This window comes from Podarcis muralis, chromosome 2, assembly GCF_964188315.1.
Source record: "Podarcis muralis chromosome 2, rPodMur119.hap1.1, whole genome shotgun sequence".
NCBI lineage: Eukaryota > Metazoa > Chordata > Lepidosauria > Squamata > Lacertidae > Podarcis > Podarcis muralis.
The window spans coordinates 83,298,156-83,323,868 of NC_135656.1; the positions used below are offsets into that span (position 1 = coordinate 83,298,156).

General features: G+C 47.1%; 1 protein-coding gene across 1 annotated transcript in view; it reads left to right on the forward strand.

Moving 5' to 3' along the window:
• The window catches only part of COL7A1 (collagen type VII alpha 1 chain), a 119,511-nt gene that overhangs the window by 19,356 nt on the left and 74,442 nt on the right, over positions 1 to 25,713 (forward strand). Inside the window, exons 8-28 of the mRNA XM_077924950.1 lie at positions 1,221 to 1,350; positions 3,016 to 3,135; positions 5,682 to 5,831; positions 7,065 to 7,184; positions 9,807 to 9,953; positions 10,796 to 10,912; positions 11,799 to 11,948; positions 14,471 to 14,599; positions 15,242 to 15,388; positions 16,304 to 16,429; positions 17,116 to 17,259; positions 17,357 to 17,482; positions 18,123 to 18,269; positions 18,833 to 18,958; positions 19,316 to 19,462; positions 20,434 to 20,553; positions 21,157 to 21,303; positions 22,528 to 22,664; positions 23,435 to 23,561; positions 24,217 to 24,360; positions 24,856 to 25,028. Of these exons, the coding sequence (XP_077781076.1) occupies positions 1,221 to 1,350; positions 3,016 to 3,135; positions 5,682 to 5,831; positions 7,065 to 7,184; positions 9,807 to 9,953; positions 10,796 to 10,912; positions 11,799 to 11,948; positions 14,471 to 14,599; positions 15,242 to 15,388; positions 16,304 to 16,429; positions 17,116 to 17,259; positions 17,357 to 17,482; positions 18,123 to 18,269; positions 18,833 to 18,958; positions 19,316 to 19,462; positions 20,434 to 20,553; positions 21,157 to 21,303; positions 22,528 to 22,664; positions 23,435 to 23,561; positions 24,217 to 24,360; positions 24,856 to 25,028 (2,874 nt within the window). The remainder of the gene's footprint in view (positions 1 to 1,220; positions 1,351 to 3,015; positions 3,136 to 5,681; positions 5,832 to 7,064; positions 7,185 to 9,806; positions 9,954 to 10,795; positions 10,913 to 11,798; positions 11,949 to 14,470; positions 14,600 to 15,241; positions 15,389 to 16,303; positions 16,430 to 17,115; positions 17,260 to 17,356; positions 17,483 to 18,122; positions 18,270 to 18,832; positions 18,959 to 19,315; positions 19,463 to 20,433; positions 20,554 to 21,156; positions 21,304 to 22,527; positions 22,665 to 23,434; positions 23,562 to 24,216; positions 24,361 to 24,855; positions 25,029 to 25,713) is intronic.

Here is a 25,713-nt window from a genome sequence, read left to right on the forward strand (position 1 = left end):
TGGGGACCCTGTGGAGTGGTGGAAACCAGCACCGCATCCAAAACCTGGCCACTCATGGCGGGGAAGGGGCGGGGAAAGCCTGGAGCGGATGCAGGGAATGGGACCAACTCCAACCCAGTGCTGGCTCTCAGAGCAGCTTGGGAGCCAGCAGATCCCAGACCAGCTCAGCCCTTCTCTTGGAACACCCTGTTTTAGCGCTTTCTGGATACTGCCAGCAAGTTTTTCCGCCTGGCTGCATGTTTGGCAGGCAGAAGCGGGGAAATCTGCGCTGACAGAGTGACACTTGTGTCTGTCAGTCCACCGGCAGCAACCAGAAAGAGGCTAGCTCAGCTTGCAGAAGCGAGCCGAACAACATCTCTGCTCAGTCCAAGCCCTCCTCCCCAAGCCCAGTGTAAGGAAGGCTTAGATTGTAGCTTAAAACATAAACGATGCATTTTATGTTGTTACCCCTGCCCTCTGGAGGTTTAAACTTAGGGTTGATAAGGAAGTAAATGTTGCAGATATTTCAGTCCAGTCATCCCTACATATTTCCATCTTCCCTAGCAGGGGGAAATGAAATGGCTTCAGAATTTGTGGAAATTTTACTTTTTTAAGCACCCAGGAATAAACTTGACCAGAGCTGTGTGTGCATTTACATTTTACTTTTGCACTATTTACCCAGTTTAGATGCCTTCCCTTACAAGCTGCAGTTAACTCCACAGAGAGAGAAAATAGAGAGGTCCATGGATCTTGCCTGTGTTTCCCCCCACAACTTTGGGGAGTTTGTGTGATTGGATAGAGATAAGGAAACCAGCAAAGAGGAATGGGTTAACCTGGGCTTGGTGCCTTCCAGATGTTTGGGGTCAACTCCTGTTAGGGGCTAGCCAGTGGGAGTTGGGGTTTGAAAGACCTGGAGGGCACCAGGTTAGCAAAGGCTGGGTTAGACACCTCTTCTTCAGTACTGTTGCTCCAGTTGAAACTCAAGGTTCTCCCTCTACCTGTCTTCTGTTGTAGCCCTTTGGCTGCTTCACCCAGGCTTTACTGTCCAGGTGCTAATTTAGTGTAAGAAGTCCCACAGACAGTTCACTATGTTATAGGAGGCCACTGGCAGTCATGGCTTCCTTCCTCATGTGCATGCAGTTAAAATGGATACAAGTGTTTTTATCACACATGACTAGGGACTGATGCATTCGTCATACTATCTGAAGCTATTTTTTCCATTCATTCCTGCTATCGGACAGGTTAGTTTGGGACCTGGTGAGACGAGTACCGTGCTACGTGGTTTGAGGGGAGGCACAGATTACCTGGTGACTGTTATTGCTCAGTATGCCAACAGCATTGGAGAATCCGTGTCCGGCAAAGGACGTACTCGTGAGTAACGACTTCTGCCTTTGATAATCCCACATTTCCACAACTTCTTTGAGACTTTCTGTTTATGTCTCTTTTGTGGTGACTCCTCACAAGAGCGTGATTCGTTTGGGTTTCCTTGTGTGCATGTGGGCTTTGTGCATTTTCCTGTGTGAGGATTGCTTTCTGTGTAGGAACATGGTAGTTGGTATGTGAGTTAGTGTGTGAAGTGGCCACAGTTGGGACAATTGCAGCAGTAGGAGGTTCAGTGAATGGTGCTTAGTCTGTGCAGTTGTAGCCTATTTTTGAGGAGGCTCAGGGAGGAAAAATGTAAGGAGTTGTATCCAACTAAATTTCACTCAGAGGAAACCCATTAAGTGTCCATTTATTTTAATGGGCCTACTCTGAGTTGGACTATATGTGTATGCAACCCACAGTTATTGAGGCTGACATTACTTTTGATCTTGGCATCACCATTAATACAGAAACCTTGGGTCTTTGCTGAGTTCTTCATTGGAGACCTTTCTCTGGGTGCCCACACCTTCTGAAATTAGGTACTTGGAAACTGATGGCTGTGTCTTTTTGGCTGCGGCACCCCATGCTTGGAATATTCCCCCCAGATAGACTTACCTAGCTCCTACTTACATGTCCCTTTGGCAAAGACCTTTTCATTTCCCTGGGCCTCCTTAAATACTAGCTGAATCTGGTTTTGCACTGCTTTTGTGATGCTCATGAGTTGTTCTTTTAACTGCTGCTATTAAAATCAAGTTGCCACTGTTGTGTTATATTTACACTGCAGGTACCAACTGTGTCATTACCAGTGATGTCTTAAATGGTTTTTATGTACAGTAGTTTTATTGCTGTTAGGACTTGCCTTGGGAAGGAAGGACAGGTTATAAAGTACAGATTCCTGTAGTGCAGGGGGTTGGACTAGATGACCCTTGTGGTCCCTCCCAACTCTACAGTTCTATGATTCTATCATTTGTTTCTATTGACTTAACTGTGCTCAGGGTCTATTACTGAATGTTGTCGTGGGGGGGGGGGCGTGTGTGTGCGCGTGTGTGTGTGCAGTGGTACCTAATCCGTTCCAGAAGTCTGTTCTTAAACCAAAGCATTCTTAAACCAAGGCGTGCTTTCCCATAGCAGTGGGGGACTCAATTTACAAATGGAACACACTCAACAGGAAGCGAAACATGTTCTACTTCCAAGGCAAAGTTCACAAACCAAAACACCTTCTTCCGGGTTTGCAGTGTTCTTAATCCAAGTTATTCATAAACTAAGCTGTTCTTAAACCAAGGTACCACTGTATATTATATATTAGTGCTGCCATCTTGGATTTTGTAACTGATGGTAGCAATGGGGAGACTATTGATAGAATATGTCATGTCCTCATTTGTGCATCCCACACAAGTCTTAACTCTAGGTTGTGGTGGATATAGCAGCACAGACTGAGACAATCTGAAATGCAGGGAGCACGACTCACCTAAGTTAGCTTATGACAACAGTTGTATGTTGGCTTTTGGTGTTACTCAGTTGCTCACTCTTACTCTTAACTTAGCAAACTCCTATTGTTTTTCTCCTCTCGACACCTGCTGGTAACTGAGGCAACTGCCTTCGTTTTATCTCACACCCACTGTGTGTCTCTGTCCCACATGAAGAGCACACAGACATATCTTCTTTCTCTTACAGAGGCTGTGTCTGGAGTGGCAAATTTCCAAGTGCTGGATGCAGGACCCACCTTCCTTCGGCTGTCATGGGCCCCTGGTCTGGGTACCCTACAGGGCTACAGGCTCACGTATCTGGGCAGAGGTGAGTGAAGATCATGGCAGGGTTGGCACTTACGGATCAGAAATACCAATCAGTCCTGTTGTTAAGTGGAAGTGCTGCAGAACAACTGTAAGACTGACTCTGAATTCTTTCAAGAGCTGAAAGGCTGCTGCTTTCACCTGCATTGTAAACCATCATTGGACGCAGCGTTTCCCACCCACCCCTTAAGCAGCTGCCGACTAAGCAGAGTAAATGCTGAGGGTGATGATGTTGTGCCTGAATTGTTGCCAAGAAGTGCCAGGAGACAACACGGGCTCTGGGCAGCAGTCATAGGTTATAAGCTAATTTGGTCCTAAGGATACTGAGAAGCAACTCTGGAAAATCTTTAGAATGCCTCCTGGTTTAATATCTGGGATAAGAATAAAAAAAATTCCTTCCAGTAGCACCTTAAAGACCAACTAAGTTAGTTCTTGGTATGAGCTTTCGTGTGCATGCACACTTCTTCAGATACTTTAAGGTCTTTAAGGTGCTACTGGAAGGATTTTTTTTTTATTTTGACTATGGCAGACCAACACGGCTACCTATCTGTAACTGGGATAAGAATGTAAGAAGAGCCTGCTGGATCGGGCCCATGCCCCACCTAGTGCAGTATCCTGTTCTCACAATGGCCAACCAGATGGCTGCAGAAAGCTTGCAAGCAGGACCCAAGTGCAATAGCACTCTGCCCACCTGTGATTCCCAGAAACTAGAATTCAAAGACATCTTGCCTCTGACAGTGGAGATAGAACATAGCCATTGTGGCTGTTGGGTGGGTGCTGTTGTCATGTTTTCCTTGCCTTTCAAGGCTCCAGCTGCAGCAGAAGGGCAAGCAGTGCTCTTTGGTGGAAGGCAGGTTGTTGATCGCAAGAGAGAAGCTCAGTCACGCTGGAGTTTGCAGAAGCACAGCTCAGCCCCACTCTTGTGGCAGGAGCTCTTGTTGATGAGGCTTACGCTCTGTGTAATAGCACAGTTTGAAAACAAAGCCTTGAGACAGCGTGGGGTGGAGGAACAGCTTGTGTCAGTGCGTGGAGTCCCTCTGTGCAGCTGTGAACGTGCTGCCTGAGCATCTCCTCGTGTTCCTGAGTGTCGCAATACATGCGCGTTGTTGCCACAGTTTAGGTTGTGCTGCGAGAGAGAGCCCAGGCTTGGGGGAGTGGAGGCTGTTTGGAAGATTCCCTCTACCATTTCCTGTGTTTTGTGCCTGTTGGAAGCTGCACCTGGAGCTGCTCCTCCCCAGCCTGCAGCCATCCCAGTGCTCAGAGCCCTGGCAGATCTCCCAGAGCCTCACCCACTGGGTGGCCACACCTGTTGCCATGGCAATGCAGAGAATGCTGGCCCTGTGGGCACCAACATGCTGCTGAGCTCAGCAGAAGCAGCCACCGCTTGGGCTGCTGTTTGGCTCTGCATGCAGGAGCCAAATGGTTGCAGTGTCAACCACAGTGGAACCAAACCATGTCTACCCATGTCCCGCCCCCCCAAGTCCTTTGTCTATCATTGTTGGAGAGGTCACCCCTGGCACCCATTTTCAGCCCCCGTGCTCAGGTCCCTGCCCAGTGGTTTAGACTCCTGCAGTTGGCTGCAGTGATCCAGAAACTCAGAGATGTGTGTATCTGCTGCTAATTTGAGAGATGCCTACATAAACAAGTGGGGACATACAAGAATTCATGGTGGGGCAGGGATGGACCCCAACTAGATGGGCCCCCTCTACCTGCTGCCATCAGCCATGCACACAGACATTTTCTCTCTCACGTGCATACCTTCTGTTGCGCAGGAAGAGCTGCCTGGGTGAGACTTGGAGGGGACAGTTTGACCCTCCACCATGAACCTGTAAGACTAGGGAGTATTTACCATAGGCAAAGACCCTCTCTGAACCTGCACAGCCCTCCAGTGTGTCTCCTTGGTTGTCCACATGTGGATTGATTGGATTCTCAAATAGGCTATAGATTCCTCCAGGAAATTGAAGGAAGATTATATGAGCATAGGAGGAGCCTTCCTGGATCAGACCAGCAACCCATCTAGTCCAGCCCTCAGGACCCAAGTGCCGCAGTATTCCCCCTACTTGTGATCACATGGGTATGCGGAGGTGAAACATAACCATGTATAGCCTTAACCTCTATAATATCACATAGAAGCTGACATGGCCACCAAATTAAAAGTTGGGGTTACATAAGGAAACTGGGATGCATATTCTATTATGTATTGAAGATGGAGGAATATTCTGAAAGAAGGAGAAGTGCTTGCACCCTGCAGTGGCTTCAGTATGTATTTGCCCCTCAGGTCAGCGTGGGTGCTTTGACTTAGAGCTGTGAATCTCCTCACCTTTCAGTCTTCAGACTTGGTCATGTTCTTGACTATATGCAGGCCATTAGCTTAAAATTTCAAAAATAAAAGAACCAGTGAGGACTTGTTTGCCAGCAGTGTTTTGAAATAAGAAGCAGCTCACATAACCAATGATGTCATTTATGTGTGGGATCTCTGGTAATGCTGTGTGCCTTCACACTTCTGTTATTTGTGTCCCTGAAGTTCTCCTTGTTCGTTTCCAATCAAAGGTGAAACTCAGCCGGAGGAGATCAGTCTTGGGCCCAGTGCTACTTCAGCCTTGCTCAGCAACCTTCGTCCCAACACTGACTATATGATCACACTCTACCCAATCTACCCCCGTCAGACAGTGGCACCTGCCGTGATCAATGGCCGAACGTGTAAGTCCCATCTCAGTTAAGACCATCAGACTTGGAGAACTGGGAAGAGAGAGATGGCAAACGAAGATTGTATTCATGCTTTGATTTTTACATTTCCCCCCTGCAGGTAGAAATAATTTCCTCGGCCAGTGATTCTGACAATCGCTGTGTTTTTAATACGTTAATATTCTTATTGTATTTATGAAACACTTTAATTTTTATTGCATCTGTTGCCCATTTCACGACTTTGGATGCATGACGCACAGCCATGATTCATCCTTGTTTCCTTAGATGATAAATCTGCATGTTGGGATCTGTAAACCTATACTTATTTGTGCTATATGAATTGTTTGTGTTATTTATTTAAACAGTTTAGTGCCCAGTGCATGGACAGGCAACCCCGAGTTGCCCCAGACAATCGCCAAAGTTGCTTGTCCCTAAACCTAGCCCCAATGAGTTCCTAAGGAATTGCAGTCTCTCCCATGTTTTACATGCGTTTGTAGATTTTGAGAGATGTAGGCTGGCAGTGCTGTAGCACTTTTCAATTGACTGCCTATTTATCTTTAGCTGAGGGTTTTAAACAGATATTTTAGTTCAGAGGAGGCATCCCATTTTAGATATTATTTGGTGCATGCTTGAAACATCAATATTCATGCACCATGTTTAAAATACAGTTGTAAATATTGGGAACCATTCCCTTCATTCAGTTTGTGCTGCAGTTAATTAAGAATTAATTCTGTGAGGTTGTGGTGCACCAGCATCTAGACTGTAGGATACTGGTAAATGGCATATCTAATGGACATGGTAACAGGATGCGGGTGGCACTGTGGTCTAAACCACTGAGCCTCTTGGGCTTGCCGATTAGAAGGTTGGCGGTTCAACTCCCCGTGATGGGGTGAGCTCCTGTTGCTCGGTCCCAGCTCCTGCCAACCTAGCAGTTCGAAAGCATGCAAAAAAGTGCAAGTAGATAAACAGGTACTGCTCCAGCAGGAAGGTAAACGGCGTTTGCATGTACTGCTCTGGTTTCGGTGTTCCGTTGCGCCAGAAGCAGCTTAGTCATGCTGGCCACATGACCCAGAAAAACTGTCTGCGGACAAACGCCGGCTCCCTCGGCCTGTAAAGCGAGATGAGCGCCGCAACCCCAGAGTCGTCTGCGATTGGACTTAACTGTCAGGGGTCCTTTACCTTTAATGGACATGGCATGTCTTCACATTTTTCAGTGTTGGTTTTTTTTTAACCCTTCTCTATCCTCAGTGGGTTTGTCAGGAGTGCAACAACTGTCTGCCCTGAACATCTCCTCCCAGGGCATGCTGGTGACCTGGCGGGGCGTGAGTGGAGCAACGGGATACCGTGTTACCTGGGGCCTCCTCTCAGGTATGTCTGTTCAGCTGATCCATTTTCTTCCTGTGCTCCAATATCAGGATGCTAGAGCACAGCATGATCAGTCAGATCTGTCACTGTGACTCCACAGATGAATTGACCGTCCCAGAATGCTACGAAAATACACTTTTTTACATGCCCAGTGGGACCTAATCAACTGTAATGATGCCTTATGAAAATACAGGGCTGTTTTCACTTTGCAAATAGCACTATTTGTGAGATGATGGTGTTTCAGCTGCCAGAAAAGAGGGATGCAATTATTTAATTCAATAGGTATATTTGAAGGTTTTTGCGGATGAATATGGAAAGTGCGGGAGGTGGTGTTTTGGGTAGCAAATGTGTTGATCGTAGCTGTTCAGAACAAGACTTCAAAGCGGCTTGGCCTAGGGCCTAATCAGATGGCTGGCTAAAAAAGGAGCAAGCGACTGGTCCAAACATCTCCTTACACACACACAAAAAGAAGCACCACTGTCTGTGTAAAAAGTATGCCTATCATTTATCAAAAACCAATATGATACTAAACATAAACATTAAGCCCACAACTTAAGCTCATTCAACTTGTGCACATTCAGCTTTATGCACATGGCAAAAAATAAATAAAAAATTTAAAGTGGGTAGACATCCAGGGGAAAGAAAGACTTTAACATTCTCACCAACCGTTGCACCTAGTGTGTTTTGACTATATGCAATTTTGGCTTAAGGCACGATCCCCGGAACATGACCCCTGTTTAAGTTGCGAGCTTAAACTGTATATGAAGACCCACTCAATGTAGGATACATGACTATAAAATTTATTCTAGATATGTGATAGAGTGAGCTTTCATAATAAGACTATGTGGGACTTTCCTTGCGCAGTGTGGCAGCACCTATACTTTGGAATTCCCTGCCTATTGACATCAGGCATGCACCTTCACTGCACTGTTTTTGGTGCCTATTAAAAACATTTTTGTTTAGTCAAGCCTATTCAGACATATAAAATGCAGACATGTGGTGTGTGTGTTTTTGTAACATAGTTTTATTCATGTTCATCTTTAAACTGTTTAACATGGTTGCATTGATATATATCTTTGTTTACGAAAGAGCATATAGGATGCAACAATTACATAAAATTTAAATTAAAACAAACAGTTGGATAAACGTTAACAAAATTGTGTTTCACATGTGTTTTAGTCTGTTGTTTTTTAGCTTATTAGCAGCTGATATTGCCTTTATTGGAAGCCGGCCTCCTCAGCTCTTTTAACGGGTAAACTTTCATGGGTGTTAAGAAAATCCCATGAGGAACCAGAAATTACTCTGGATCGTGGAATCATAGAATTGTAGAACTGGAAAAGGCCACAAGGGTCATTTAGTTCAACCCCCTGCAATGTGGGGATCTTTCACCCACAACCCTGAAATGAAGAGTCTCATTCTCCACAGCTGTAGAACTTGAAAATGATAACTAGCCGTATTAACTGTTCCAGCAAGCTGTCAAAACCTCTGCTTTTAAAAAAGAATGTCAGTTATCAAAAGTATTACATCACATCCCTTCTAGTAAATTATATAATTAATACCTTAATTACACCATGGCTATATTATATAATGAATTACATAATTCATAGCTTCATCATTATATAATTATCTTCCATTTAAAGCAGCATTCAAATGCTGTTTTTATCTGAAACTTTATCATGAAATATGGTACCACATCTGCATATGTGGTGACACTTAGTAAAGTGGATAAACCCAGAACCAATTCGCAGGATCTGTTGCGTCACTGTTAGGTTCCAGTTCTCTTGTTAACTCATTCCACCTATTGACTGTAGCCATTCCATGCATTGCTGGGAGCCCTTGTGATATAGTTGATGGAGAGTGATGCACTTGGACCAGAGAGGACGGAGTCCAGAGCTCTGCTCCACTGCTCACCTAGGCTACCACACTTAAAAAAAAATAAATTATTAAGTTTTCCATTTTAACAATCCAATAAAAAGCACATTAAAGCATTCCAAATTAATATAATAAAAAAGCCAAATTTTATGCCAAATTATACATCTTCCCATGCTCTGAAGTTCGGGGAGTGATGATCTAATATTGTACTGCATTTCTTAATTAGTCCCAGTAGTCCCAATAAAACATTTCCGATGTTGATCCTCTGAGTTCGTTTAGCAAGTGGGTTAGTCCTTTGTAGTTCTGTGTAAAATATTTTAAGTTTCTTCCTTTTTATCTGCCACCACACTTAACCCTTTGTGAAATGGACAGGATCCAGACATGATATATATTGTAAAATAATCAGTTTGTTCCAGGGGAACTTTTTTGCTTGTTATTGTCGATACTCAGTATTGATGTGTGTCCATGAAGACAGCTGTATTTGTTTAGGTGGGACATTGGTCACTTTCAGGGAGACTGCTGATGGCATGCTCTCTGCTAGGGGCCATCCTCTCATTTCTGTTTTCTTAGAGTTTTCTATGTCCCTGTGAAGATTAACTTAGTAGATAGTCTTCTCCCTCCTCCCAATTAAGCCAAGTGCAGGCCATTGGAATGCAGACCACTCTAAGGTTCATCTCCCCATGCAGTGAACATTTCCACATGCATTAAATACTCTGCTGTCAACTTTTGTTTGTTTGTTCTGTGCTTTCTCAGGTCAGGATGTGCAGAGAGCTGATGTGGATCCCAGCAAAAACTCCTTCTTGTTGACTGGACTGCAGCCTGATAGTGATTACCTGGTGACTGTTGCTCCAGTCTTTGGGCAGGCGGAAGGGCCAAAAGCCTCCATCAGGAGGAGAACTGGTGTGTGTTGTGTGCCCGAGGGAGTATTTGTGGTTTGTTTGTTTTATTGTTGTTATTAGCAGTAAATCGTGCTAGTATTGGCCAGGCAAAGTGAGGCCTGTGGTTTAATAATTATTGGTCTGTTCAGCATTCCGTTTATAATGCGATGACTCAAGTTTAAACTAGCTTTACACAGAGGTACCAGAATTGTTCAGGGCACAGTTCTGTGCTGCAAGTTTGATTACCAGCTCACCCCTTCCCCTCACACCAATACAGTCGTACCTTGGTTGTTGAACGCCTTGGTACTCATCCATTTTGGCTCCCAAACGCCGCAAACCCGGAATTCAGTGTTCTGGTTTGCGAATGTTTTCGGAAGCCGAATGTCCGATGCGGCTTCTGCGGTTTCCGATTGAGTGCAGGAAGCTCCTGCAGCCAATCGGAAGCCTCGTCTTGCTTGTCAAACATTTCTGGAAGTCAAACGGACTTCTGGAACAGATTCTGTCCAACAACCAAGGTACGACTGTATTCAAAAGGGGGAGGGGAATGCAAAATACAGTGCAGTGTTGTGACTCTGCTGAAGATAAAGTGAGACACTGCAGTGAAGATTGGTTTGTGTGTGTGTGGCAAGATCCCATTGTTTATCTCAAAGGCAAAGCCCAGCTGGGCCCCTCCTTTTTAAAGAGTGGCAGAGCTTGTCATAGTGGGTGTTTTGATTCAGATTGGCTCCCTACCCACCTCCACAAATGAACTTCTCCCATAGTCACAGGCATATGTGGGAAGTGAAGTACTGGGTACTGAGTGGTTCTCAAGCCATTCTAAGAATCTCAATCCTCCTGAGTCCAGTTTCTCTTTGCTGTGTTTAGAAGCCATTATACTCCAGACTCTGAGAATTGTCACTATTGATCCAACGTCTATCCAGTTGGCCTGGAACATCATCCCTAACGCCCGAGGTTATCGGCTGGAATGGAGAAAAGCAACAGGTAACCCAGCCTGATTTCAACAATGAGTGGAAGGGAGGTTGTGGGGAAGGCTAAGAAAATGTGGGTAGATTGGGGAGGCTGGAGTGTGAAAGCTGATTCTTTTCCAGCCACTTCCAGATTTTCCTGAGACATGATCTCTGAGGGTCCTCCATAGGCATGAGGCTCCTCTCTATAGAACAAGGCTTAAGAGAAAGAGCATAGGGTTGTTGCTGCAAAGCCTGGACAAAACGAGAAGATCTGATGAAGTTGGTGGGCTGGATGTGCAAACGATTGCTGTGACTAAGAATTGAGAAATTTATTTCTGCTCCATGCCATTTCCACAAGTGTTCTCTTATAAATCTGTTCCATTCCATCTTTGCATTCATCTCTAATTTATTTATTTTGTTAAAGCCACATATTTATTTACACACTTTTATGTATACAGTGGTACCTCAGGTTACATACGCTTCAGGTTACATGCGCTTCAGGTTACAGACTCCACTAACCCAGAAATATTACCTCGGGTTAAGAACTTTGCTTCAGGATGAGAACAGAAATTGTGCTCCGGCAGCAGGAGGCCCCATTAGCTAGAGTGGTGCTTCAGGTTAAGAACAGTTTCAGGTTAAGTACGGACCTCCGGAATGAATTAAGTACTTAACCCGAGGTACCACTGTATATTTTTTTTATCAAAATACACATTTCTAAACTCCCCCCCTCCCAATATGTGTGTTTTAAAAATGCATTTGACTACATTAAGGAAGGAAAACCTGTGTCAGGAAAATGCAAGTGCTTGTAGAGAACAAAGTTTCAATCCAGACATTAGTCCAGGAGGTGCAGATCAGGTCAGCCAGGCCAGAGCTCATAAATTCCCTATTATCCTTAAATGTGATTTTGTGCTGATCTCCAGGTTTGGAGCCCCCCAGGACTGTGACACTGCCCACCAATGAAAACAGCTACACTCTGACAGGGTTGCAGCCAGGCACTGAATACCACATCACTCTCTTCACCTTGTATGACGGCAAGGAAGTGGCCACCCCAGTTACCATCTTGCAGACTGGTGAGTAAGTGATTAATGACTTGCAGCATGTTTAGCCCTTGCCACCTTGCTTTCACTTCTGGAGAGAAGGAAGGGCTCTTGCAGTAGAGCTGCCAAGTTTATCTCTCTCAGCAGTAGGCTGATATTAGGATAAAGCTGCCTCTTCTGAACCTTGCTCTACATATTGATGAGATGTTTGTCTTTGGGTCAGTTTTGTTTAAAGTGCCAAGAACACACTTTTATACAGAAGAAGAAGCTTTTTTTTTTATGATCAAAAGAAGGAAAATGTCCTTGCAGAAGCTGGGTGGTTAGATGGTGGAATTCTGAATATGCAAGTTAATTTAAATTATGGTAAGTAGAACTAAGCCAAAATGCGCCTCCCACTTTAGATGATAATATGAGGTGGGGCGGGGCTTCAAAAGCAGGGGAAATGAATTAATTTGCTCTGTGTGTGGTGTTGTCATGTAAACAAAACAGAATGGCCCTGTGCTGCCAAAATGTTATTTTGGTGGTTGCATGACCCCTGACTGGCTAGACCACAAAGCATTGAAAATATGTCCCCACCTCTTTTTTGAAAAGAGGGTGAGATCCCTTTAAAAATATACCAATGCAGAGGGGTATTGAATGGGAATAAAACAATGCAAAGTACGATAAAATCCTGGGGAATCTTTGGAAAACCAAACCCTCATTTTTGTCACCAAAAACGTTTGCTCACAGGAGGTTATTTTGCAATTAAGATTAGAAATCAAACATTGCAGAAAACCAATCTTAAACCAACAGTTCTCCCCTGTAGTGTAATTTTTCAAAAAATTATGTAGACATTTCTACCCCAGATGTGTTGCAATGCTTTTGCTTTCAACATACCTTTAGCGAATGGGATGTGAATGAATATAAACACTAAAGATGCCTTCCTCAACCTGATGCCCTCCATATGTTTTGGACTACATCTCCCATCAGCCCCATCCAGCATGGCCAGTGGTCAGGGATGAATGGGAGTTGTAGTCTAACAACACCCAGAGGATGGCACCACAATAGGGAATGCTGGAGTAAAGCTTCTGAGCGTGTTTTATGGGTGTTTCTTTCATTCACCATGGGTGTCAGGTGTGAGAGAGAGCAGGGAGCTTAAGGTCCTTGGAAGAGCCCAAGCCTTCCTCTACTAGGCTTCCAAATGCTGAATGGCTGTAGCTTGGAAAGCCAGGGATGATGCAAGTGGCAGGAGTCCTCTTTGCGCTGGGCCGCCAACCTGTTTCTTTGACTGCAATACATGTTTATTTCAAGCAGGGGCAGGAGACCCACAGGTGGGCAGGGAAGATCTCTGCAGGTTTGGGATGTTTACATGTGCTGCCTTTGTTTCCCCTTCTCTTGAGAACCGATCCCCATGGTTTCCTCCAGCCAATCAAGTACTAGAATTGTGGACTTGAACCTTCCACACCAGCAGCCAGGGCTCATAAGCCAAGTTGGTTGCATAACATTCTGGAAAAATCCCTATTTTTCTGTGGCAGAGCTCTAGGCCCCTGATTGGCCTTCTACATGCATCATGTTGATCAGATCTGTACGTTATAGCCACTTCCGCCCTACGGAGAAGGTGGGGTTGCGGGCTTCACGGCCCCTCCACGTGCCCAGGGGGTGGAAGACCAGCCCCCACACGATTGGGGGATTCCCGGCTGCATCCCCTGGCCAGCCAGTTGGGTTGCGCAGGGGGTGTGGCCTGCCCCTTAAAAGCAGGGCACAGCAGGGGATCTCCCTCTTTGTCCGCCCCCCAGCTGCTCCTGTTTTCCCCACCCACCCGCCCTCTAAGGTTTGCTTTCTCTGACCTTGCTATGGACCTTGGTTGGTCACTGTTGAGGGACCTGGTAGGAATTTTTTCACTTGGCAAATTGGCACCAGCCACTTGGTTTTCACCTACCTCTTACCAAATCGTCACAACTTTCTGGTTAGGCATTGGAATAGTTCTGTAGATGGAAAATGGGGAGGTAACGCCATCACCTGCCCCACATTTTGAAGGGTAGTCCGGTAAAGGATTCCGGGGGGGCGTGGCCCTGTCCGAAGCCTAGGGCCTAAGGCACGCCCCCTATCGGTGACCCTGGGGGAGCTCCTAGTTGATGTGCATCAGCAGGACTCCCCCTACTGGAGATTAACCCTTCCTGGACTTCAAGCAGACGGGCTGGAGTCAGATATAGTCGGTTAGGTCCAATGCCTAAGCCAATACCGCTCATCACCTGTAACCAATAAAGTTGTGGCCTTTTCTAGCCCATTAACCTTATAACTGTGTCAAGTGTCATTATTTCTTCCCGGGGGGGGGGGGGTCGGGAACTCGCCATGCAATAAGCTGTATGCTGCTTTTTAGTTTTTGCTGATGTTCAAAGTTCAATATGGGGGTCCTCTACCCCAACCCTTCTGCTGCAAATAAATTATGGCTTTCCCTGTGATGAGGACCTGGTGCAACCACTCTGTCTGCTGTGGCTGCTCCTGCTGCTTGTCATGCTGGCACCTTGGCTCCCTTCACTGGCTTCCTTGCATCTGAGCTGTGATTTGTCTTGCAGGGGTGGCACAACCCGTGGGCAGCATCTCTGACTTGAGGGTCACTGAGACTTTGGGGAACAGAGTCAGACTGGCCTGGACGGGTGTCCCTGGGGCCACAGCATATAAAGTTGTGCTACGCAACACCCAGGGTGAGTATCTAGGAGAAGCGGAATTGTGGGGTGGGATTGCTTCACAGTGGTTCTGGTGCTACTGAAGATCCAGATTGCATCCTCAGCTAATAGGAGCAGGGATGCGGGGGGAAGCAGAAGAATTTGGTCCATTAGGGAAAATGGGGCAGTATCACATCAGCCTCAGCCAGAGCTCAGCCAGCACCCACCTACCTGCCTTCTTACTTGCATTCAGTCAGTCCAGGAGGACTGTCTGTGTCATCTTCCTCCTTCTTAATGTGAGTGTTGCCACTGTCAGAGTCAGAAGAGTGGAGAAAGGCAGTGAAACCCAAATTAGATAGCTCGGCTTGTCATGGCCTGTCATGGCCCTGGCCCCACTTACTGTCAGCCTCTCTGCCTTCCACCCTACCAGTCCCAAATGGCAGCCATAGGAGAGGAGGCAGAGTTGTGCAGTGCAATGCAACAGCGTTTGTTGACAGATGGATGCCCTGCCCAGAAATTCTTCCTCAGCCAACTCCCGATACTGTCTTAAATGTCTCTCAGTTTTACCTCACAACCAAGAGGGCTAGGAACTTTTCTGCCCTAGAAACCCAATGTGAGTGCCTCAATTGCAACTGAAAATCGTGAATGTGTAGCACATGGTTGCTTTGGTCTCTGCTGCAGATGGCACGGAGAAGACACGGCGTATCCCAGGCTCCCAGACCACCGAGGACCTGACTGATCTGAAAGAAGACGTTGTTTATGTGGTGCGCGTGTCAGCAGTTATTGGCAACCGTGAGGGTAGCGCTGTTCCTCTCAACATCCGAATCCGTAAGTGTCAACCGACTCATCCCAGATAGTCCTAGGCCCTTTTCAGAAATTAGCCTCCATGCGCATGGAAGTAGGAGCAGGGCCACATATGCTAGCACCATTGCCACCAGCTCCACCCTGAGACCTTGGTGCAATGGGAGGGAGAGCCTGTGCCAATTAGGTAGAACTCAGGTGGGTCTTGAGAGTCTTGCACTGCTTCCACAGCCAGAGGCAGTAATGCTTCTAAATATCAGTTGCTGGAAACCACAGATGGAGAGAGTGCTCTTGTGCTTGGGTCCTTCTTGAGAGTTTCCTGGTTGGCCACTGTAAGAAAAGGATCCTGGAGTAGATGGTTCATTGGCCTGATCCAGCAGGTCGTCTTGTGAGAAGATTTAACAGGTCACTTCCCATCTGCAGTATGGTGATAATAATTCCTCCCTGAGACAGGAAGCACTTCAAAAACTCGCAAGGCAAGAGGGGAGAACATTTTCCAGCCAGAGAGCCACATACTTTTATGGGTAGCTTTCTGAGGGCCACATATCAGATGGATGGTGGATGGGGCCAGAGGGAAATGTGGGTGGAGCAATAGATGTGACTCTTTGGTGCCATAGGCTGCATCACAGCCATGCAAATGCCAGGGGTTTCTTCATAGATGCACTCACTCCCATATCCCATTCAGACAAACCAAGGGCATCATCACATGTCAAGGACACATATCAACCAGGCAATAGCACTTCAGGAAGGTGTGGAGTAGGGCTGGTGAGGGACATGGCCTGAGGAGGGGAGGGATGACCTGAGGAGGGGCGTAGTCTGGGGGCAATATAGACACCCTCTGGGCCTGAAGTTCTCCACCCCTGCTCCAAAGTGGCATGTAAGTGTTTGCGTGTCACCAGTTTTTCCTAGCCAACCCTCTCAATTCTGTCTTTGGACTTGCAGAACGCCCATCTGTGGGCAGCATCACCAACCTACAAGTGGCTGCCCTTGGACCCAGCCAATTGCGGGTGACGTGGAATCCAGTTGCCGGGGTTACCGGATATAAGGTGACGTGGCGGCAGAGAGATGGTGAGTTGTTCTGTGTGTGACAAAAATAATATATTCTGGCTTCAGAATTAGGCTTAATTGGAACTTGGGGGTCTGCTGTATTTAAGGACTAATGTGTAGTGTCAAAACTAGAGAGATGAAATATATCAGGGGTGGGATAGGGCAGGAAGGAGAACTAGTTTAGGACTGCTGCCCAGTTACAAAAGTGACAGCCCACTGGAACTCTGTAGACTCAACAGTTTTGTATTTCAAAGGTGAAATACAATAGCCAGGAATTCTTAGCTTGGGTTTAGCTTATATATAAAAAACCCCACTCCAGTTGGAATTTGTATTCCTTTGGGCAGCAAAATCTCTCTCAATTGGTCTCTCCTTTTTTAAAACACACACACACACACACACACACACACACACACACACACACACAGTGTTGCTGTAATGAAATATTTGTCTCAGAAGGATGTAGACTGGTTTTGTGGTATGCCTGGAAGCTGTTCTGTTGAAGGATACCTTGTTTGTGCTAAGATATGCTGTTTCTGTTGGAAATTTCTGTCTGGACTCTTACTTGGCAATTGTGGCAGAAAAAGATTCCCAGAGCTGCTGTCTGGTAGCTCTTGGCTGAGGGATTTCTTGCTGTAATAGTCCACCCTGTTTTCAGCCCTGCTTTATGGAATACGCTTCCTCCAGCTTGATGTTGTCTTCTCCCCCAGGTCAAGAGTTCTCTCAAGTCCTTCCAGCTAATAGAAACTCCTACACTATTGAGGGCCTGAGGCCTGGGTCTTTCTATCTCATTGGGGTCTCGGCCTTGGTTGGCAACAGAGAAGGGAGTCCGGTTACCGCCACAGCTACAACAGGTGAGGTCAACTCTGGCTGTAGAACAGGGATGCCCACAGCAAGTCCATCTCAATAGCACTGCTCTCAATCATCCTTTTCCGTTCTTTTGTTTTGCAGCACCTGATCAAGTGGGAATGGTCACCAGCTTACAGGTCTTGGAGTCTCGGAGCACGGATGTGCGAGTCACATGGGTTGGTGTGCCCGGAGTTACAGCCTACAGAATTGTGTGGGGCCGCAGTGATGGTACAGTAGCTGCTCAGTTTATCAGTTGTTTGCCTGCATTGATGCTGATGTTTCTCCCAGAAAGTGAGATAGCAGAACCTTTGCAAGTTCCAGAATCCAAAGCCCCATTTGTTTTTCCCAAGTATGAAACAGGTTAAGACAGGGTTTAGAAACCTCTAGCCTTCCAGATGTTGCCAAACTGCAACTCTCATCTTTCCGACCATTGGCCATGCTGACTGGGGGCTGATGGAGTCCAACAAGCTTTGGAGGGCTACAGGTTGCCCATCCTGGTTATAGGGCAAGGATAACCTTTTGTCTGTGAATAGTATCAAGATTTGCACTTGCATTAAAGTGTTAAGATCAGAAGGCGGAAAATATTAAAACAACGAGAAGAGGCAGGAATGAAGATTTGGAGATATGCTTCAGAGGTCCAGACTATAGGGAGCCTGGAAAAATTAAGAATTACAATTTGGACTACAATTATGGTCGTTTTTTATTTTAGTTTATTGTTTTTAATTGGATTATGATGCAGATATGTTGATTGGCTGTTTTTATTGGAAAATCAATAAAAAAAAATATTTTTAAAAAAGATTTTCACTTTCGAACTGGGATAGCCTGAAATGATTTTGCCCATCCTTTTAAACTCTGCTCTGCTTCGAAGGTGGACCTGAAAACAGCAAGCTGGTCTCAGGAAGCACCAATTCCTTTGACATCCAGAACCTGGAAGGCGGAGTCAGCTACACTGTGAAGGTCACTGCACTGATTGGCAACCGCGAAGGAGACCCCGTGTCTCTCATTGTCACCACACGTAAGACTTCAGTGGATTTGTGTGCCACATCTCTGTCTAGTCCTCATTTCAAGGAGCTCTGGGCATTACTCTGGCCACTCTGTGAGTTAAGCTGGGGGTTTGGAGACGGTGTTTTGCCCAAGGTTGCTGGTGAGCTTCATGGGCAAGTGAGTGAGGGGTGTGAGCATCAGCTGACTCCTTTTAGGTGGGGTTTGGCACCCTGGATTAGTCAGCGGCTGCATTTGTAGCTGTCATCCCAGAAGCTCCCTGGAAGCAGAGGCTGTGAAACAGGGTGTGGACAGGGGTTTTCCGGATCTTTGGAATGCCCATCTATGGTGGGTGCCAGCTGCCGTTCCTAAACGAAAGGTGAAGGGCCTTGTATTCATCCCACATTAAATACCCAAATGGACTCCTGGAGCACCCTGCAGGATGAGTCCAGGTGCATTCTTCAGTTCCCCTCAGCAAGGTTCACTCCCTTGATCCAGGACAAATAGTTCCTATTACAGTGCCTTCTCCTAACCATGACAGCAATCGACCTCCCTGGATCCTCTTCCTTTGCTAATCCTCCCAACCTTTCCTCTCAGCGACAGTCTCAGTTCAGCCAGTTGGGAATCTGCGTGTGACTGACTCCTCTGAAAAGCACATCCGGGTCGAATGGAGCCCAGCGCCAGGAAGCACAGGCTATCGGCTTGTCTGGCAGCCGGCAGATGGTAAGTATTGCCTGCACCAGAGATGGGGAACCTCAGGTCTGGGGGCCTCTCTCTCTGGCCTCCTTGCCCTTGGGACTCTCCTCAGCCACCCCTGCTTTGCACCCTCTTAAATGTTTTCTTCCTCCCCAGCTAGAACTCTGCCTGGGTAGAAGGGGGGGGGGGTGAATTTGCATTTGTTGCTCCACCTACTTTCGTTTCTGGACCCACCCACCTTTGGCATGTGGCCCTTGTAAGGTTGCTTAGAAGGGAATGTGGCCCTTGGCCCAGAAAAGGTTACCCAGCCCTGTTGTGCTACCTACACCTCTCTTACTTCCACCCAGCACTCAGGAAATTAACTCCCTCTCTCACCCGGGGCAGGAGGACCAGAGAGGAGCCAGCTGCTTCCAGCCAGTGTCAACACCTATGACATCAGAGACCTGCAGCCAGGAGGGCGTTACGAAATCCGCATCACCAGCCTGGTGGGCAACCAGGAGAGCAGACCTGTGGCTGTTGTTGCCAACACTGGTAAATCCGCCTTCCATCATTCACTAGCCTCTGCAGGCACAGAGATCAGCTAGAAGGCACATTCTGTCTATTTATGTATTTGGGAGATAGTCAAAACGTACCTCGCTCTCGCAGGTGCCCTTAGGTTGCCTCTTGTCCCCGTGGGACTCTGCCTCAGCCTGGCTCTGCTTGGACTAAGGTAGCTATCTCATGGCGGCATCTTCAAATTTCATTTCATCGGAGCTAAAAGGCTTCGTTCGATGTGCTCTCCCGTCTTTCCTAGGTCTCACATAGGTGACCTGATAAACGGTGCTGGTTAGGAGTTGTGTGTCTTTCTTGTTATTTATTTACTTATTTGATTCCATTTATGGACCCTTTCCCATGAACTATGTGAAAGTGATTTCACAGTAAATTTCTTGGTTGTGTATACCCTGCCAGAGGAGTGGATTGGAGGGCTTATAACTTCAGACAGTATTAAGGTGTTTGTATGTTGTCCCCAGAGATAATGTGATGTATGGGTTCTTCTGTTTGTGCCCTGTTAAATGTTTTAAACCCATCTTGCTGTTTTTTCCTCAACTTCTAAAGAAAGAGTTTTTTGTTTTGTTTTTACATCTACAGTGGTGGTTATATATTATATTTTTGTATTGCCTTTCCATGGAAAATGCTGTATTGCCTTTCCATGGAAAATCACTGTAACAAACCAGTGGTGGCTAGTTGTGTATATGGCACTGTTCTCACATCTGCTGTGCTGTGAAAACATCTTTGTGATGAAAACACTCTCGCTTGTACATGGTAGTTATAACTACTGCAAAGGACTTTTGCAAAGCTCGGGGATGTAAGTGAGTCAATGGCACTGGGGAGAATGTTTCACTAGTGTGGTAACTACTGTAATTGATCATGATTATGGAGGCTCAGTTGCTTCTCTTGGTGGAGGCAAAGATTGCCTGAAGGCCCCAAACAACTGCCTCACCTTTTTACCTCTGCTTGTCCAGCAGCAATGGGTCGTGTGACCAACTTCCGGGTGGCAGAGATTCAAAGGGATGCTGCGATTTTGACCTGGACTCCTGTTCCTGGGGCCACTGGCTATCTCCTCACTTGGAAATCTCCACGAGGTAATGGCAGAGGTTGAGGACCAAACTGCTGGGCCATTGAGGAGTGGATGGGTATGAAAGAGGATATACTGGCAGTGTGTCCTAGTGCCATCACCTCCTCCAGCTCTTGCACAGCTGAAGACTGGGTGAGGAAAGGCAGCTTGCAGCTAGCTAGCAAGAACAGATCTTGTTATATCTTGGCCTTCCTCCAGCGACCTCAGGGCACCGTGCATAATCCCCCCCGTTTTATCCCCCCAACAACCTTGTGAGGTAGACTGAGGCTGAAAAACAGTGATTGGATCAAGGCCACTCAGGGAACTTCGTGGCTGAGTTGAGATTTGAACTGGAATCCATAATCCAATACTTTTTAAGTACTGCCCCACACTGGAAGATTATTCCTTCCTTGGCAGATGTAGCTGGTTCCCCCACCCTCCCCACCCCTCACTTATCTCCTTTGTCCAGAGGTCATGCACAGGCCGAATCTCCCCATGGCTTACCTTCTGCCACTGGTTCCAAGACCCACTGCAGGCTTGAGATCTGTTACATGGGCACGGCGTCCGTACTGGGTCATCCCCTTGTGGAATTGCCCTTGTTAACCTCCTTCGTGCTCTTGCTTTCTTCCAGACGAAGTGGAAGCACAGAGAACGTTGCCTGGGTCTGCCACATCGCACCAAGTGTCTGGCCTCCGCCTGGGCAGGAGCTACACCTTCACCATCCGCCCGCTGTTTGGGAGCGTCACAGGTCCTGAGACTTCTGTGACTGACCGCACAGGTGAGGTATCCTTGCACCTGGGAGGGAAATGCAGGACCTCTCCTACGTTGGAGGGCTTTCAAAGAGGACTGGACAAATTCAGGGAGCCATGATGGCTCTGCCTCTGCTTCAACAGTCAGAGGCAATTTCTGGAAACCAAAGGGGGGGAGAGCGCTCTTCTGCTCGAATCCTGCTTGCGGGTTTCTCACAGGCATCTCCTGGTATGTCCCACGGAGGACCTTACGGTCTTCAAACAAAAACATTTTGGAGGTCCCGGGCCACAGGGAGGTTAGGCTGGCCTCAACCAGAGCCAGGGCTTTTTTGGCTATGGCCCCGATCTGGTGGAACGCTCTGTCACAAGAGACTGGGGCCCTGTGGGACTTGATATCTTTCCGCAGGGCTTGCAAGACAGAGCTGTTCCACCAGGCCTTTGGCCAAGGCACAGTCTGACTCCCTCCTTTGGCAATCTTCACAGAACTCTAGCCCAATGGTTGGCATTAATTTGATTTTGAATTGATTTTAAAACGAATTGATTTTAGAATGTTGGGTTACTTTTATTGTTGTTAGCCACTCTGAGCCCAGCTTCGGCTGGGGATGGCGGGATATAAATAAAATTTTATTATTATATTATTATTATTATTATTACAGTGGTACCTAGGGTTACATATGCTTCAGGTTACATACGCTTCAGGTTACAGACTCTGCTAACCCAGAAATAGCACCTTGGGTTAAGAACTTTGCTTCAGGATGAGAACAGAAATTTTGCTCTGGCGGCGCAGCGGCAGCAGGAGGCCCCATTAGCTAAAGTGGTGCTTCAGGTTAAGAACAGTTTCAGGTTAAGAACAGACCTCCAGAACGAATTAAGTACTTAACATGAGGTACCACTGTATCTGGTTGGCCACTGTGAGAACAGGGATGCCGGACTCGATGGGCCAGTGGCCTGATCCAGCAGAGATCTTCTCATGTTGTGCCCAAGGTCCTCACTCCCTGCTTTGTGTTATGTTCCCAAGGAAAACAAGTGGAGCTAAGTTGGATCATTTTTGCTTGGGCTGTTTCTGCCAGGCCTTGACATGCCACCTGGATCCCTTCTGTGCTCTGAATCAAAAGCCATTTGGCTGTGCACAAGGGCTGTGCACAAGGGCTGCTTCTCACATGGGTGTGTGGAGAAAAGTCTCTTCGTTTTTATGTCCTCTGACTTCTGCTTTGACACCAACCCTACTCATTTTGAAACGTTCCCATCTGCAGTCTGCCGAGATGCCCGCAGAGACGTTGTTTTTCTCGTGCATGCCACTCGAGACAACGCCTACAACGCAGAGGCCGTGCAGAGCATCCTCTCCAACACTGTATCTGCACTGGGCCAGTTGGGTCCTGGTGCCACCCAGGTAATGACTGGCATAAAAGGGGCTGCAGCTCTTCCTTTTGGCTCAGTTTGCATGTGCTGTGGGTGTTGGGCCACTTGGTAAAACGCCCACGCCAAGCCTCTGCCACATGGCAAGCCATTCTGGTGCCAAGGCTCCCACTGCGGTCCTGGTGATTTTCACCTCTCTCAGTGCGAAACCTCATTTGCTATGGTTTGTGTCTGTAAGGCAAAAGTGGGTGGAGCAGCATGGGAAGCGGCTGGTGCGAGTGGCCAGCCACACAGTGTTTCAGGTGGCTGCCTTGCTGGCCTTCGTGCACTCTAAAGTTGGTCATCAAGTACATTTCCCTTAGACATTTCCTGTCTTGGCTGCGGAGTGTCTTGGCTGCAGTGCCCTCTTCCGTACAACTCTCTTGCTCTATCTCAGGGGTGGGGAACCCCATTCAGCCTGAGCACTGCAACCCCTTATTGGTGGTAGTGGGCGGGACCAGAAACAAAAGAGGGTGGAGCAAGAGATATAAATTTTTAGTGCAGTATGCCTGTTTTGTGCAGTATGCCTGTTTCTCACAAACTCTCACACACACATACAGTACATAGCTTTGACCATATCCAAGTCCAAGCACACACTCAAGCCTGGCAAAAATACTCAAGGAGAATGTGAAGTAGGCTGAGGAGGAGGTGTGGCCAGGGGAGAGTCCCAAGGGCCAGGTAGAGAGGCCTGGAGGGCCACATCCAACCCTGGGCTTGAGATTCCCTGCCTCTGCTCTGACTTTGTTTTTTCCTTTTCTCCGCCAGGTGGGCATTGTGCTTTATAGCTACCGAGGCCTCCCTTTACTCCGGCTCAACCGCTCTAGTGACTTGCCAACAGTCCTGCAGTTCATCCGCTCGCTGCGCTATGATGAACCCAGTGGCAATGCCATTGGTAAGTGCAGGGCTGGGGGACTGAGCCATGTGGTGCAAGTTTCATTGGTTCAGAGACCAGGGAGGGCATCGCTGTAAGGACAACACACACACACACACAGAGGGCTTTATTCCTGTTGAAATTCAGAGCTGCGTGTCAGGAGCTGCTCTGTCCTCTGGGCCTGAACATCATCACCTGTTCTTCTCTGGGATTTGATCTGGAGCAATGTGAGGCTGCTTCCAGTGTGGGGCTGGTCTTTTATCAAGGAAAAGATAGCCAGAACTGCCACTGGTGTTGACTGTAACTTTAAGAACTGTAACTTAAAGCACATGTGTTTGAGCTTGTTTCTTCCTCCTCCCTCACATTCCTTTTTTCCCTTGTGTGCCATGTCTTTGTAAGCCCTAAGGGCAAGGACAATCTTAAAACTGATTTTTGCAAGCCGCTTTGTGAGTCTTTTCAGCTAAAGGGCAGGGTATAAATGTTCTAAATAATAATGATGATACTAAATCTGTCCATGGGGTTGGCCGGTTACTGTTGTAAAGCCTGAACAAAGTAGTGGGCCAGATCCCAAATAAGAGGTGGCCACTTCCACTCCTGTAAAGCTCTCTTGACAATGAACACATGCTTGCTTTCTGTGGGTATGTGTATCTTGGGTCCTTTGCTTTCTTCACTGCAGGAGCTGCCATCAATTTTGCCAAGAGCGACATGCTGAGCCTCGCTGCAGGGCGCAGACCTGGTGTGCCTGGGACCCTGGTCATCCTGGCGGATGGTCCATCCAGCGATGATGCCATTGGGCCAGCCAGGGATCTCAAGGCTGCAGGTAAGGCACACAGGCCCTTAGAGTGTGGAGGGGGGCGGGAATATAAGAGCACAGGAAACTTTCCTTGCATCTTTTGCCTGTCCTGAATCTTCCAACATTCAGCTTCATTGAGTGGCCTGGGTTCTATGAGAGAGGGAGAATAAACTTATCTCTGTTCACTTCCACCACATCTTGCCTAATTTTATATACCTCTGTTGTATGTGTCCCCACCACTGTCACCTATTTCCTGAACAAGATAGCTCCAGATAATGTAACCTTTCCTCATAAGGAAGTTGCTCCAGACCCTTGATTGTTTCGCTCACCCTTTTCTTTGCAGCTAGAAAAAAAACTTTTCCAGAAAAAACCCTTTCCCCGCAGGCCTGGCTGAAGGTTTTCTTGGAAGGAATTAGTCAAGCTGCCAGTCTCTTCTTCTGAACTGTTCATGTGCCTTGCCCAGGGAATGGCCAACCCACAGGACCCCTCGATGGGCTTACTTTCTCTTTCTGTACCTTGCAGGGATCCAGGTGCTGGCTGTTGGCATGAACGGGGCTGACCGCGAGCAGCTGCGCCGCCTGGTGACCAATGAGGACCGGCGCAATGTTTTCTTTGTGAGGAGGGATTTGAGCACTCTGCCAGAGGCGGAAGAGGGGCTTGTCAACGCCCTCTGCAGGGCAGCCGACACTGAAGGGGTAAGACGTTCCTCACAAAATGCTGGAGAGGGATTGCTAAGCCACTGAATGGAGGGAGGTGAATGGAAGAGTGTTTGCTCTGCCTGTTCAGGTAGCACCCATGCAACACAAGACGTCTTGAAGCATAGAAGGACAGCCGCGCCTCTTGTTTGTACATGGCCTGGATTCCTCACACACGAGAGCCTTGTCTTAAGTCATGGGTAGACAAACTAAGGCCCGGGGGCCGGATCTGGCCCAATCACCTTCTAAATCCAGATGGTCCAGGAATCAACGTGTTTTTACATGAGTAGAGTGTGTTCTTTTATTTAAAATGCATCTCTGGGTTCATTTGTAGGGCCTGCCTGGTGTTTTTACATGAGTAAAATGTGTGCTTTTATTTAAAATGCATCTCTGGGTTATTTGTGGGGCATAGGAATTCATTCATTTCCCTCCCCCCAAAAAATATGGTCCAGCCCCCCACAAGGTCTGAGGGACAGTGGACCGGCACCCTACTGAATAAGTTTGCTGACCCCTGTCTTAAGTGGAAATGCCTTGTGGCGTGCATATAACCACGTATTAATGTTTAATTGCTTTTTTATTACCCCCATTTTTTTAGCTGTTCTTACTTTATCTGTAAGCCACCTTTAATCCCTGTCAGGGGGGAAATGGGAGTATAAATAACATCATTATCGCCACCATCATTATC